The sequence below is a fragment of the Symphalangus syndactylus genome, chromosome 14, assembly GCF_028878055.3.
Source record: "Symphalangus syndactylus isolate Jambi chromosome 14, NHGRI_mSymSyn1-v2.1_pri, whole genome shotgun sequence".
NCBI classification, from domain to species: Eukaryota; Metazoa; Chordata; class Mammalia; order Primates; family Hylobatidae; genus Symphalangus; species Symphalangus syndactylus.
In genome coordinates this window covers 79568091-79582298 of record NC_072436.2, presented here as the reverse complement: position 1 = coordinate 79582298, position 14208 = coordinate 79568091, and the positions used below count along the sequence as shown (strand labels likewise).

Here is a 14208-nt window from a genome sequence, read left to right as displayed (position 1 = left end):
TTTTGGCCTAAAGAGTGACATATTAAAGATTTGCCCCATAGACAGCTAACCAGTTATGTTACTACCACCTATTTCCCACCAATTTGAGATGTCATCTTTATCATCTACCAAGTCCTCATGTATCTTTATGTTTGTTGAGGCTATTTACCCACTGTTTTGCCTATGTATTTCTGAACCTATACTACATGGTTTTAATCATTATAGTTTACTGTTGCGAAACATGGGAGAAAAACATCTACATTTGGAAAAAAGGACAAATAAAAAATAAAAATGGTGGGGACAGGTCTGTGATATCTTGATATTTATCTTTCTGATATTTTGAACTGTGAACTATGTATTAAATTCTAAAATATAAAATAAAGACTACCGTAACTTTAATAAGTATTTTACAAATCAGCAGTGCCAGTCTCTCTTACCATTGCTTTTTTTCAAGAGTTTTTTAGGCTAAACCCTTTATGTGTGTGTGTGTGTGTGTGTGTGTGCGTGTGCAGAGAGAGAAGGTCTCGCACTGTTGCCCTGGCTGGAGTATAGTGGTGTGATCACAGCTCACTGCAGCTTTTACTTCCTGGGCTAAGGTGATCCTTCCACCTCAGCCTCCCAAGTAGCTGGGACCACAGGTGTGTGACACCACATGTGGCTAATTTTAAAAAATATTTTTTTGTAGAGAAGGGGTCTCCCCATGTTGCCCAGGCTTCTGCTGTTTTTAAGTATCAAAATACTTGCCGACACACTTTTTTTCAGATGGCAGTTGGCAGCTTTGTTCACTCTTCCTGAATTCTCTTTCCCTTTCTTTCCGTTTCCTCCAACCCCATCCCTCACCATCCTCACTTCAAAAACACTCCAACCCTCTCGCTTATTATTTAGTATCTGCAACTCTACTGTTCTCTGCAATTCAAATCTGTAATTATTATATATTTCTCTTTATCCTCTAACCAATCTTAAGATCTGCTCAGTTGCCCATATAAAAATTACCACAAAGACTTTTCCTCACAACTGCAAATGACTTGCAATCCAATATAGATCTTGAGATGTTCTCACCAATGGTCACAATATTTTAATATTGTGGCCCTTGGACATGTAACCTTAACGTTCGAATGATTAAAGATATAACCGATTTAAACTTACCCTTTTCATTTCTTGTTGCCAAATATAATTTCTTGAAGAAATTATACAAATTAAAATTCTCTACCAATTCTGTGTGGTCATTAATGTGGACTTTCTTTTCTCAAGCCCTTTCCTGGGCCTCTCCTTGGAAACAGTCATTCTGTCAGCTCAAACTGTGGGACACAACTCTTTCCATTTATAGGAGGCATAAGGAATAGGACTGTTTTTAGGTCTTAGACAAAGACCTAAGAACTTTGTATCTAAGACAATGCCCAATTTTCTGTACTAACCAAGAAAAATTTTTTCTTGCTCAATTTGTGAAGGTTTTGATTTATATTTAATGCTGTGCCACCAGTCACATTTGGCTATTTAAATTTATTTTGGTTAAAACTAAAGTAAAAATTCAGTTCCTTAGTCACATTTCAAGTTCTCAAAACTCACAAATGATGGGCTACTGACTACTGTGCGTGGTGGTACAGTCAAAGAATATTTCCATCCTCATAGAAAGTCCTTTTTGTTTTTTTTTTTTTTTTTTTTGAGACTGACTCTCGCTCTGTCGCCAGGCTGGAGTGCAGTGGCTCAATCTCGGCTCACGGCAACCTCTACCTCCCAGGTTCAAGCGATTCTCCGGCCTCTCAGCCTCCTGAGTAGCTGAAACTACAGGCGCGTACCACCATGCCTAAATAATTTTTTTATTTTTAGTAGAGACAGGGTTTCACCATGTTGGCCAGGATGGTCTCGATCTCTTGACCTCGTGATCCCCCCGCCTTGGCCTCCCAAAGTGCTGGGATTACAAGCGTGGGACACCACGTCTGGCCCTTATAGAAAGTTCTATAAAATAGTGCTAATATAGAGAACTAAACCGTATGAGGCAGCACTGATAGTGCTTCATGGTTATAAAAGTGATAAGACTATAAATATCATAAAAGTTGATTCAGCTGATGTGACGGCAAGTATTCTTTCCTTTCTTCCATTTCTCCACGTTTAATTCCCCTAAAAGTGTGCACTTGGGTTGACAAGACAACCCAAAACAGGGTAGAACATTCAATATTTGGTTAAAGCTGTCCGAGTAGCTAGAATAGTTCCTCACATAACTTTTAGTATAAATTATATGAACACAATTACCAAAAAATTTTTTAAAAAGTCAGTGTTTTTATAATTCCCCTTCTTTGTATGGGAGCAAGGCTGTACTACTAGAACTCCTGGATATTTTCTTATATCTGATTACTGCCAATGATGGGTTTTGGCCTTTTACCAAGTACCATGACCCAGGTGCATAATCCTGAAATGGCCAATTTGAATATATTCTCATCCCCCTACAATCTTGGCATTCTAGCCACCCATATATAAAACCAGCTAATAATACCAGGTTACCAGGAACCAGCTTTCAAATCTAAAAATGCTCTAATCACTTGCCAATAAGATGGTTTTGCTGAAGTGGAATTATCCCTGACAGCTGTTACCACTTTCTTCTTCTTGGATAATGAATTCTAAGGTAGGGTCACATCTTCTGCCCTACCTGGAATGGATCAAAACCTTTTCCATAGGAAGGAGAGGGCTATGACTGACGAGGGGCACAAAGAAGACTTGCAGGGTATGGCAATATTTTATTTCTTGATCTGGGTAGTAGTTCCACAAGTATTTCATGTCCCACTCTGAAAACTATAGAACATTGGAGAGGATCCTGGCCCATCCCTAATGAAGTCAAGAGGGAGGACACAGACGCCTAGAACTCTGGAAGTCCTGAGATAGAGGACCTCTGGAGGAGAGCTGCATGTCTCGGAAAAACTTATCAGCTATAGGAATGTTACCCAAAGGGAGCAGTTCTCTAACAGCTCTTAGGCACATCACTGCAGAGACAATATTACTAAAAATATTCGAGTCCCCCCCCCATAATTCACTGATGGTTTTGTTTTCTATTTCTCATCATCTCCGTTTTCAAGTTTCTCTTCTTCTCACTCACCTATTTTATGAGACTTACCTCCTAATTACTCATATATGCACCTCTGCTTCACACTGGCAAGCCCACTGTTTGCTCTTGCCATTGCCAGCTCCAAAGCACAGCTGGCACTATAGATCTGTCGCACCCTCAAGAGCAGGGCTGGGGAGTCCACCTCTACGCCTGCCTCCCTAAGCAGAGCAGTTTTGTTTTTTTGTTTTCAGAATCTGCTGGGCAGATGGTGGAGGATGTGGGCTTCTATGTACAGAAGTGATCAGCCCTACTCCACACTCCTTTATAGGCCAGCTGAAACTCTGGGCAGAACTATTCAATGGAAACCAGTAAGTTGGTGTTTTCTTAATGAAAATTAAAATGTTCCCAAGAATATTAATATTTTTAAACATTCACTTTAAAAAGAAAAAAAGGATTGTCTCGTATTTTTTTCTCCCCTTCCTGAATTACTAGGGGCTTAAAATAATTCAGTGGAATTTACTGCTCATCTTTTATACTTACTCAGCTTAACTAATGTTTCAGTAAATTTTTCACAGTTGATTGCAACTCGGCATAATAGATGGATGAATTGATGATAAGAAAAGAAGTAGTCTAGCAGCATACGATCATAAACGTCATCTTTGCCCTGAAGGTTAAAGATGATAAAATGGTTGCACTTAAATTGTATAATAAAGAGCATATTTTGTGCAAATGTAATAAGTTTAACTAAAAAGCTGATTCAATATTTATATTCTATAAGAACCTAGTTTTAAAATCCAAATTTCTAGTAATGTTATGATCTTAATTGTCATAAGTTTGTTTTCAGTGTGCAAATGCTATGAATTAAAATTACCCATTATTTCTATATACTTTAATAAAGTAAAATTACTGTAGGATTTTAAAATTTGACACTTTAGCTCTACAGACATATAAGAAAAATGAATTAAGTTTGACTTTTGAAATAGATTCCAAGTTATTCCTATAATGTTAATTATTTTAAATATTTTATCTTATAAGAACTTCTCAAGTATACTGAAAATCCGAAGATGGCAAGCAAGGGAGAGTGTGAATGAAGTGTGGGTAAAGAAAGATAAAGGGAAAAATTGTTTTTAAAAAAGTTGAAACTAAGATAAATTATCCTGTATCAATGTACCTTGTCTCTATAATTTAGAATTGGCATTATTTTAGAATACGAGTTAGAAGAAAGGAACCAGACTAAAAATGATGACAAATCTATCAATCAATATTATGCTTAGGTCAAAGGAATATAATTTAAGGGAAGTAGAAGAAGTCATTGATTATGTGGCCAAATTAAAAAAAAAAACAGTACCTAATGCCTTTTCAAATTTAGATATATGACCCAGTTATAATTTAGCCTAGTGACAAATATTAAGACTTACTATTAAGGTAATTTTTGAGGGGAAAAAAAACTTACTACTTGTGCTTACTGTTGATTTTTGCAAATGTTCAACCAACATTTCAGAGCACTAAAAGGAAAAAGTCCAAATGAATCTAATCCTCTTAGGATCCTCAAAATCGGTCACTTAAGTCTAACCTACGCATAACTGCCAGGGGAAAAATTTCAAATTACTTTGTACTATAGCAACATGGATTTTCCTGGCATCCCAACATACCTTACTGGTTTCCACCATTGTGGGCAAGAGGCACATATTGAGTTCAGGGCGCGGAGGCCGAATATTGCTTTTCCCTCCTATTAGCTTGATATTTTCTCGACAAGGGAAATAAGGTCCAAGAGACACTAAGATATTAAAAGTGTACAGTAAGAATAAATGGAAAAAATAAATCTCCATGCTTCAGTGTGCAGAACGATTAAATGCGAACCATATTGAAGTACTGTGCTAGATAAATACGTACTTGGTATATTACTATGATGGTAAGTACAATGGTTGTGTTGTAGAAAGGGAACCAGAGTATGAAGAAAATCATGGGGACTCAAAAGTACAAGTTCCTTGAGGACATCTGAAAATAAAAACAAAGTTTGGGTAGCAAAAAATTAGAGTTATATCTGCCTGCTACTTTCAATCTTACAAATCCTATGATTGCCTCACTGCAACCAGTTTAATGAGTCTGAAACTAAGCTCCTGACACGAGTGGAAATTCTGTCTTATGCCCAATCAAGTTTAGATCAGCAGAGTTATTAATGACAATAGGGCATCATTTGGAAACAAAAGATTAAAACGCTATTTATTGGCATTTTGTTTAAGTATGAGATATTTTCTGGCAATGTACAGTGAGGGATTTTTTTTTTTTTTTTTTTTGGTCTCCCAGGCTGGAGTGCAGTGGTGCAATCAGCTCACTACAGCCTTGAGCTCCTGGGCGCAAGTGATCCTCCTACCTCAGGCTCCCAAGTGGCTGAAACTACAGGCATGCACCACCACACCCAGCTATTTTTTTTGTTTTTGTAGAGATGAGGTCTTGCTATGTTGCCCAGGCTGGTTTTGAACTCCTGGTCTCGAGCAATCCCCTCCTGCCTAGACCTCCCAAATTGCATGGATTACAGGCATGAGCCAGCTCAGATTATTTAATGTACATTGATTATGTGTCTCATAAAATCAACCAAAACAGCTTAGAAAGAAACCTAAGTTTCAAAATTCTTTTGCTTTGAGGGATAATCCTTAATCTACTTTTAATGTTTTACGATGCTGGCTGGACTGATTCTCATTCTCCAATCACACAGGAAGGAATAAAGCTCATGATGACAGGCTATAGGCAGTTTCTGGTGATCATAGGTTACTGCTTATGTGCCCTTCCCCTCTTGCTAGAGAAGTAATTACACAGAACATCAAGACGGACTGCTTATACATGATAGCCAGTTAGTTGTCCACACTATTTTGAGAAAGTGTAAAACAGTTATGGTCTCTCGAGGAGTTTCTAATGTAGTGAAAAAAAAAAATCACTATAAATTTATAATGGGTGTCTTTTAAAAGCCACAAATTAGCATTTTATTATAAATATGCAATCAATAAAAAGATGTAATACTCAGAGCCTAAGGACAGCTACTGAGAAGTATCTTTAGGCAAAAGAACTCACAGTGAAATAAGTACTCTTATCCTTTAGAATGTCAGTTCTACCTTGTAAACATTTATATGATTCAACCTTGCTTACATAGGATCACAAGATTTTAGAGCTGGAGGAAGCTAGAGATGAACTAAGGTCGGGGAGACTGTATATATTAAGTAACCTGCCCATTATCATGTGGGTAATGTAATTAGGAGCCAGTTAAGAAATTTTCTTAGGACCTGCTAGCTAGTGTGAGTTACACATAAAAAGCACAAGTATCTTTCAAACACTACAGGCTTAACATCACGGAAAAACTCACAACAATGTTCTTCCACTAGGTTTTTACACATGTAAATTTTTCAAGTAACTTACCTATACAGGCATTTCTAAGTTCTGGAGGACTATAGGAATTAAGAAGAGTTAACAGTTTATGGGCAAATTCAATTCGCTCCTGCCACTGGATTAATGCTTGTTTCACATCTGCAAATATAAAAGCACACATAAATATGCCATCTGAGATCAAACTTCCTCACAAATGTTTTCTACTGTAAACTATAGAATGCTAATGCTAGAAATTCAGATTAATTACAGAAACATCTTTGGTGAAAGCTAAGTAATTTTCATGAGATGATTACTACTACTGTTAAACCTGCTAGATTTCTTAAAGAACATATTTCATTGATAATATGTCCCACTTTCTAGGAATGTATATGAAGAAGTTCAGAGTTCACACTATCTTATAGGGACATAAGAGAGGTAGGTTTTATAGTTATCTCGCTTGAAACTGCAAATGATCTAATCTAAGCCAAAGAAGTTTCCAGCTGGAGAATCTTTACAAAGTGCCCAGCTTGTTACTGTGTTTGGAAATGTTTTCCAATCTCTGAAATCTTGATACCTGCTTGAGTGTTTTTCAGACAGGTACAAAAACATAGAAGAGCCTTCCAGCTTTACATCAGGAGTTCATGACAAACATTTCCTGATGGTTAGCTAGCTTCAGCCTCATCTTCTGTGCATAAACTAGGATAAAAACAATTTCTCTGGGGCACATGATTTGAAAACCTTCTCTCTCTTTAATAGTAGCACTAACAAAAAATAAGAAGTAGGAATGACCAAACCTTTTCTCTGAAGATAAGGGCGTGTAGACTTCAAAACCGAAAGAAATATTGACAGAAGTTCTACTAAATCTCCAGTCACATGGCAAGCTGTAGCTTCGTGATACATCATGTGCAAAGTGTTGAAAGACTACAAATGATTTGAAAAAATTGAAAACTTAATTTCATTTTTACTTACGGAGCCACAAAATGGTAGTACTCGTCCTCTATGATAGATGTTTTCAGACTCAGACTGTGTGTGCACATGTGTGCAAAGCAAATGTATTTGCTTTCTATCCTGAAGTTAAATTATCTCATTAAGCTCTTTTAAACATTCCTCACCTTCAGAGCTCTGCTATTTTGTGTGTATATTCTAGTCTGAAGAAATAGTTTAATCACATTTTTTTGAAAAAGTACTTGCTCTAAGATTGTAAGTCTTCAAAATTACAAAGCAGTAGGTCACAAAAGATTAGGGAGAATAGGCAACTGCTTTAACTAACTTTCCAGGGTCTCTGTCCAAAGACAATGGTAAAGTGACTGTCAGCCATACTCAAAAGAGTAGGCCTGAAAGAGGTAAAAAGAGCTGCAAAAGGTAGGAATTCATTTCCTTTATATTGGCTTGTTAAATCTTTTAATTCCTTTAACTATATTAGCTTAATTAAGCCCTTGGTTTTTTTCCTATTTTACTATACAGCACCTTTCTTTGAATCCTCTTCGACCAGTTCACTACAGCTTACACACTACAATACCCACAGTTCAAAGGTTAAAATTCTTAGCCCAGAACCTGCAGCAGTACCTAATATGAACAATGTACTTGTACAGTATTTAACCTGTAAGCTGTGGGAACAGAAACCAGTATGTCTTGTTCACTGCTGTGTCCCTAGTACCTTGCACAGTGCTTGGCACAGAGGTAGACATTTAAACATCTGTTGCATTAAAAAAATTTTTTTCTAAAAACACAACCAAAGCAGCATAAATATCTGTTGCATTTTAAAGAATGAAATTCTTACTACTCCTCTTCACTACCTTTTTTTAATAGCCTTCCTCAAACATAACCAATATTTCTTTGCCTCAGTGCTTATTGTCATTTATCTAAATGTTTTCCCCCTTACCTTTGCAAATCCACATTCTTCAAAGTGCAAACCTGTTCTCTTATTTTTTATTATCATTAACTGAAAAAACATCCTACCTTTGAATTCTTATAGTACTCTTGGCATGTTTATTAGACTAAAGGGCTCAACGTACCTCTGGTGACTTTGTAGCCATCTCATACTTGTGGATGTTCAAGAATTATAGGAAGCATAAATAGCTGATTTTAACCCTGTAATAGTCCTTCTGGTTTCCTCTGAGGATGGCGTGAAAGCAAAATATCTTGGGCCCCTTCAAGCTGGGAACTGCTCAGGGCAAATCGGCCTCCCATACTATTCAAAAGTCATCCCTCTGCTTACCCAGACAGATGCATATTCTGACTGCCTCCTTTGGAAAGACTTATCAGAAACTCAAAAGAATGGAACCATCTGTCTCTAACATACCTGTGACCAGGAAGGCCCCAGAGGAAGGAGGGGCCTTGCTTTGGGTTGTCTCCGCCTTTCTGGACAGAGCTAATGTACTTCTTACATACAGATTGATGTCTCATGTCTCCCTAAAATGTATAAAATCAAGCTGTGTCCCGACCACCTTGGGCACATGTCATCAGGACTTCCTGAGGCTGTGTCACGGGCGCGTCCTCAACCTTGGCAAAATAAACTTTCTAAATTAACTGAAACCTGTCTCAGATTTTCTGGGTTCACAATGGTAACCTCAGTTTCTATACTCTGTCAAATAAGTAGGCTTTTGGGAAATTATGTGTGCCCTTAATTAAATTACATGTATTTCATTTTTGTCCCTACAAATGAATAAAACTAGTCTATTTCAAATGGCTGTTCTAAATACAAAACGATGGGAAAAGTATGGAATTACTAAGGAAAAAGAAACAGCACCCTGAAAATTATGACCTAATTATTCTTGGGATATAAATTCAGGTTTACTGATATATATAATTAAAACCTTGCCACCTGTAAAACAGTTTACCATAAACTCTAAATGTCTATAAAGTCTTGGTGAGAACATTAAAATGAGATATATTCACAGTAAAATGCAATAGAATATTTACCTCTGTCATTAGAATCAATCCTCGATTAAATATAACAAGAAGTCTGTCTTCATCAGATTCTAATAGTATTCTGAAGGCACTAGAAGAAAACAAAGTTCAGTTTGAGAACTCTGAATAAGAACACAACACTTAGGTGATGAAAAAATAAAAAGCAATAAAATCGTCATTTAAGCTCTCTGCTTTCCTACCTATAGAAAAGAGACTGCTTCATCTGTTTCCTGGAAATGCAGTATAAGGAAATAATATTAAATAAGAAACTCTAACTAAAAAAAAGGTCTATTAATATCTAATCAACTCCAACAATGGCAGAAGATATGGGAATATTTTTAAAGTTTCCACATAAACAATGTTGATTTTTATAATGGGCTCATCTTCTGATTGTTAAATTCTGGATAATCATAAAATTCGCCCATATTATCTAAACACTCATCAGCTGGTGATTAAGAAAGAGTAACATGAAGGAAAAAAAATACTAAAAATATGTCAGCCTTGAAAATAGTTTATAAAATAGTCATGTGCCACAAAATGAAATTGTGGTAAATGATGGATCACAAACACAATGGTGGTCCCATAAGATTATAATGGAGCTGATAAATTCCTATTAGCCTAGTGACTTCATAGCCATGGTAACATTCACAATGCATTACCCACATGTCTCTGATGACGCTGGTATAAACAAACCTGTTGTAATGCCAGTCTTGTAAGTATACCACAATTATGTACAGTACATAATACTTGATAATGTTAATAAATGACTATGTTACTGGTTTATGTATTTACTATATTATCATTATTTTACTACTTATTTCAAAAAAAGTTAAATGTAAAACAGCCTTAGGCCCTACAGGAGGGATTCCAGAAGAAGGCATCATCGTCAGAGGATATGACAGCTCTAAGCTAGTTACTGCCTCTGAAGACCTCCCAAGTGGGACAAGATGTGGAGGTGGGAGACAGAGATACTGATTCTCCCGACCCTGCTAGGCCTAGCCTAATTGTATGTGTTTATGTCTTAGTTTTTAACAAAAACGTTTAAAAAGAAAAAAAATTTAAATATGAAAAGCTTATAAAGATATACTTTTGTTCAGCTATAAAATGTGTTTTAAGTGTTATGATAGTGTGTTTTCAGTGTTACGATAGAAGAATCAAGAAGTTAAAAAAATTTATAAAGTAAAAAAAATTCAGTACATTTATATTGAAGAAAAAATATTTTAAAATAAATTTAGTGTAGCTTAAGTGTACAGTGTTTATAAAGTCTACAGTAGGGTACAGTAATGTCCCAGGCCTTCACATTCCCTCACCACTCATTCCCTGGCTCACCCAGGGCAATTTCCAGTCTTGCAAGCACCATTCATGGTAAGTGCCCTATACAGGTGTACCATTTTCTGTCTTTTATTCCGTATTTTTACTGTACCTTTTCTATGTTTAAATACGTTTAGATACACAAATACTTACCTTTCTGTTATAATTGCCTACAGTATTCAGTGCAGTAACATGCTATACAGATTTAGAGCCTAGGAGCAGTTGGCTATACCATATATCCTAGGTGTGCGGCAGGCGCTACTATCTAGGTGTGTGTGAGTAGTCACTCTGATGTTTGCACAATGATGAAATAGGCTAAAAATGCATTTCTCAGAATATAACCCTGTTGTTATGTAACACATGACTGTAATTACTCACACAGCTATATTACTGTTAACAGGTCTTATTTCATTAGATACCAGAAAAATGTTGTTATAGACTACAACTGGAAATCCTTCTACTTTATTCCTTTCCTTTTTCAAGAAGAGTTAAGAAAGCTCTAAATCTTTTTTTTTTCTTTTTTTGAGACTCGCTCTGTCACCCAGGCTGGAGTACAATGGCACAATCATGGCTCACTGCAGCTTCCACCTTTTGGGCTCAAGGATCTTCCCACCTCAGCCCCACGAGGAGCTGGGACTACAGGTGCATGCCATCACACCCTAATTTATTTGCTAATTTATTTATTTATATAGAGATGGCGTTTTACTATGTTGCCCAGGCTGCTCTAAATCTTTTTTGAAATAAAGCTTTAAGTAGTAAACTTTGGGAAAACAATTGTATTCAAAATTAATCCAAAATTTAAAAACAATCCCTTTAAGAAATCTGGCAAAGGTGTAGTTAATTTCCCTGTTTACTAATGAAGACTCACATTTGAAAGCTTTCCCAAGAAGAAAATCTGAAATAACCTCATCTTAGATTGAGTAGCTTAAGATGTTACAGTGAAGTCTTCAGTAAAGTACCATTAAAAAAAAGTGTGCCTAATAAAAAACAACACTTCCAAGTCTTAGATGTAATACATAGAAGAATTTTAAGAAATTAGCCTGAACTTTATGTCTCTAGGTAAGGGGAATTAAGGGTAATTTGCAGTAGTTCCTGTAACCATTCAATAACCTCTGTAGCTCTGAAAATTAATTATAAAGACTATGTTTTATAATTTTGGCCAAGTCACATAGATCAGAACGCCAGATAGATATATTTGGGCTAAATAGAATGCAAAATATTAACAGACTCATCCAAAGGTGCAGAAAACTTTCTGGAGGCCTCTAGAACTGAACTATCAAGCCTGAGTTAGGATAAATTGCCATAAACAAAACAATTCAAGCTTTGGGTAGAAGGCTGTACATTAAGGTTCCTTTCGACACTAAAATGATAAAACATACACAAATACAAATCAAACCCAGACCAAAAACTGTTTAAAAGTAGTTCATGAATCTTCAAAATGTAAGTTCTTCCAAAGTGGCTACATGCACAAATGCTTCCCCAATGTAAATGATTAATCTTTAAACATCAAAAGGATGGTCCTCATCTCACTTGAAAAAAACAAGACAAAACTAAAAACATCTTTTTACCTTATTAAAGTAGTCCAGCAGGAGCGGCCATCTAAGCAACGTAAGTAACAACTTATGGTTGTTTTCTTGAACTGTTTAATATCTTCTAATTCTTCTTCTCTCATATCTGGCCTCTGAGCTATAAACAGCTGCATCAGGTTAAATAGTTCTTCTACTGCCTAAAAAAGCCAAATAAGCCATATGATCTTTTAACCCTATAGCATTTTAGAAGACCAGTTTCTCATTTCTATGTTCATTAATCAACTCTTAAAATTATACAAATAAGCTAGATTATACTTCCATTCAGAAAGTTATAAAATTAGTAACAAATTCTATTTAAAAAAATTTGGCCGGGCGCAGTGGCTCATGCCTAGCACTTTGGGAGGCAGAGGCGGGCAGATTGCCCGAACTCAGGAGTTCGAGACCAGCCAGGGCAACACGATGAAAATCTGTCTCTACTAAAATACAAATAATAATAATAAACACTAAAAGAACTCAACAAACCTTAAAATACAAGTTCAGAAAGAGTAAAAACTATAAGTGAATACAATTCATTTTTAGTCTTACTACTGCTTAAAGCACTACTTTTGTAACTTCAAATGTAAACCCAGAGGCATGCCACATCATCTCCTGTCCACTTTTTCTTTAATTAATGAGAAATCAGAAATCATTACTTTGTCACAAAGATTTTAAATGCCTAAATAACCCTTAAATTAATAGTGCATATGAGGTAATCCTTTGTTCCAACATTTGAAATGCTTTTCTTTTTTTTTTTGAGACGGAGTCTCGCTCTGTCACCCAGGCTGGAGTGCACTGGCACGATCTCGGCTCACTGCAAGCTCCGCCTCCCGGGTTCACGCCATTCTCCTGCCTCAGCCTCTCCGGGTAGCTGGGACTACAGGCGCCCGCCACCATGCCCGGCTAATTTTTTTTTTGTATTTTTAGTAGAGACAGGGTTTCACCGTGGTCTCGATCTCCTGACCTCGTGATCCACCTGCCTTGGCCTCCCAAAGTGCTGGGATTACAAGCGTGAGCCACCGCGCCCGGCCTAAAATGCTTTTCTAGAATGACGCTCAGTTCAAGTTCCTGACGAATAAAAAGTAAAAACAAACATTTTAGTAAAATCACTAGCTGTGATTTTATAAACTCATATGCACATGTTAGGAGAGGATTGCTCTTCTAACACATACTTGTCAAGGAACTGAAACTCCCAGCTTCTTATTTTTCAAAGCAAAAAACTGACTTAAGTACCATTTTCATGAAAATTTCTAAGAGATAAGGAAATTCTACAATAAAAGACATTACATTTCACTGATGTCAAGGGCAAGAAATAACATGGAGGGATAAATTCTAACTCATCTAGTACTTGTCAAAAGTATATTTAATTCTGGACATCACATCTAGTAATTAGATCAAATATTATTTATGTGAATATGATAGAGACAAATTTACTGAAACTTAATAAATCCTATCCTGACCCCTTTGAAGTCAGAAAGATTGGTATTCTGTATTCTTATGGCATTGGTTTTGAATTTCTTGGTACTTGTACACTCACTTTCTTTCCTGCATTGTAGGGATTCTGATTTTTTCTTTTGAGACAGGGTCTTGCTTTGTTGCCCAGGGTGCAGTACAATGTCTCAATGCAGCCTCAACCTCCTGGGCTCAAGTGATCCTCCCACCTCAGCCTCCCAAGTAGCTGGGACTATAGGTGCACACCACTACTCCCAGCTAATTTTGTATTTTTTGTAGAGATGGAGTTTCGCCATGTTGCCCAGGCTGGTCTTGAACTCGTGGGCTCAAGTGATCCGCCTGCCTCCAAAGTGCTGAAATTACAGGTGTGAGCCACTGTGCCGGCCTGCAATTCTAATTTTCTCTGACTAGAAATTAGGTTATTCTTCCCAGGTGTGAGATTCTATACAACTCATTACATCATCTAGAAAAAAACAATCTGATCTATAAAGGACGGTCTATTTTTAAAGTACAGTTTACAACAGAGAATAAGAGGCAACAGTGAAAAGTTATTATCCAGGTTAGACAGCTTTACATTGAGGGGAGGAAACTTAA

At 36.6% G+C, this 14208-nt stretch overlaps 1 protein-coding gene across 3 annotated transcripts in view; it reads right to left on the bottom strand.

Annotated features, from left to right (window-relative positions):
• Nucleotides 1-14208, bottom strand: part of USP34 (ubiquitin specific peptidase 34) — a 295723-nt gene that overhangs the window by 11563 nt on the left and 269952 nt on the right. For 2 of the 3 annotated variants that reach the window (XM_055242296.2, XM_063617917.1), the window contains exons 69-75: nucleotides 12166-12323; nucleotides 9299-9377; nucleotides 7171-7297; nucleotides 6428-6535; nucleotides 4910-5014; nucleotides 4669-4793; nucleotides 3557-3680 (exon numbers count right to left, since the gene is read on the bottom strand). In XM_055242296.2, coding sequence (XP_055098271.1) covers nucleotides 3557-3680; nucleotides 4669-4793; nucleotides 4910-5014; nucleotides 6428-6535; nucleotides 7171-7297; nucleotides 9299-9377; nucleotides 12166-12323 — 826 coding nt within the window. The remainder of the gene's footprint in view (nucleotides 1-3556; nucleotides 3681-4668; nucleotides 4794-4909; nucleotides 5015-6427; nucleotides 6536-7170; nucleotides 7298-9298; nucleotides 9378-12165; nucleotides 12324-14208) is intronic. The other variant, XM_063617918.1, reaches the window with a different exon arrangement.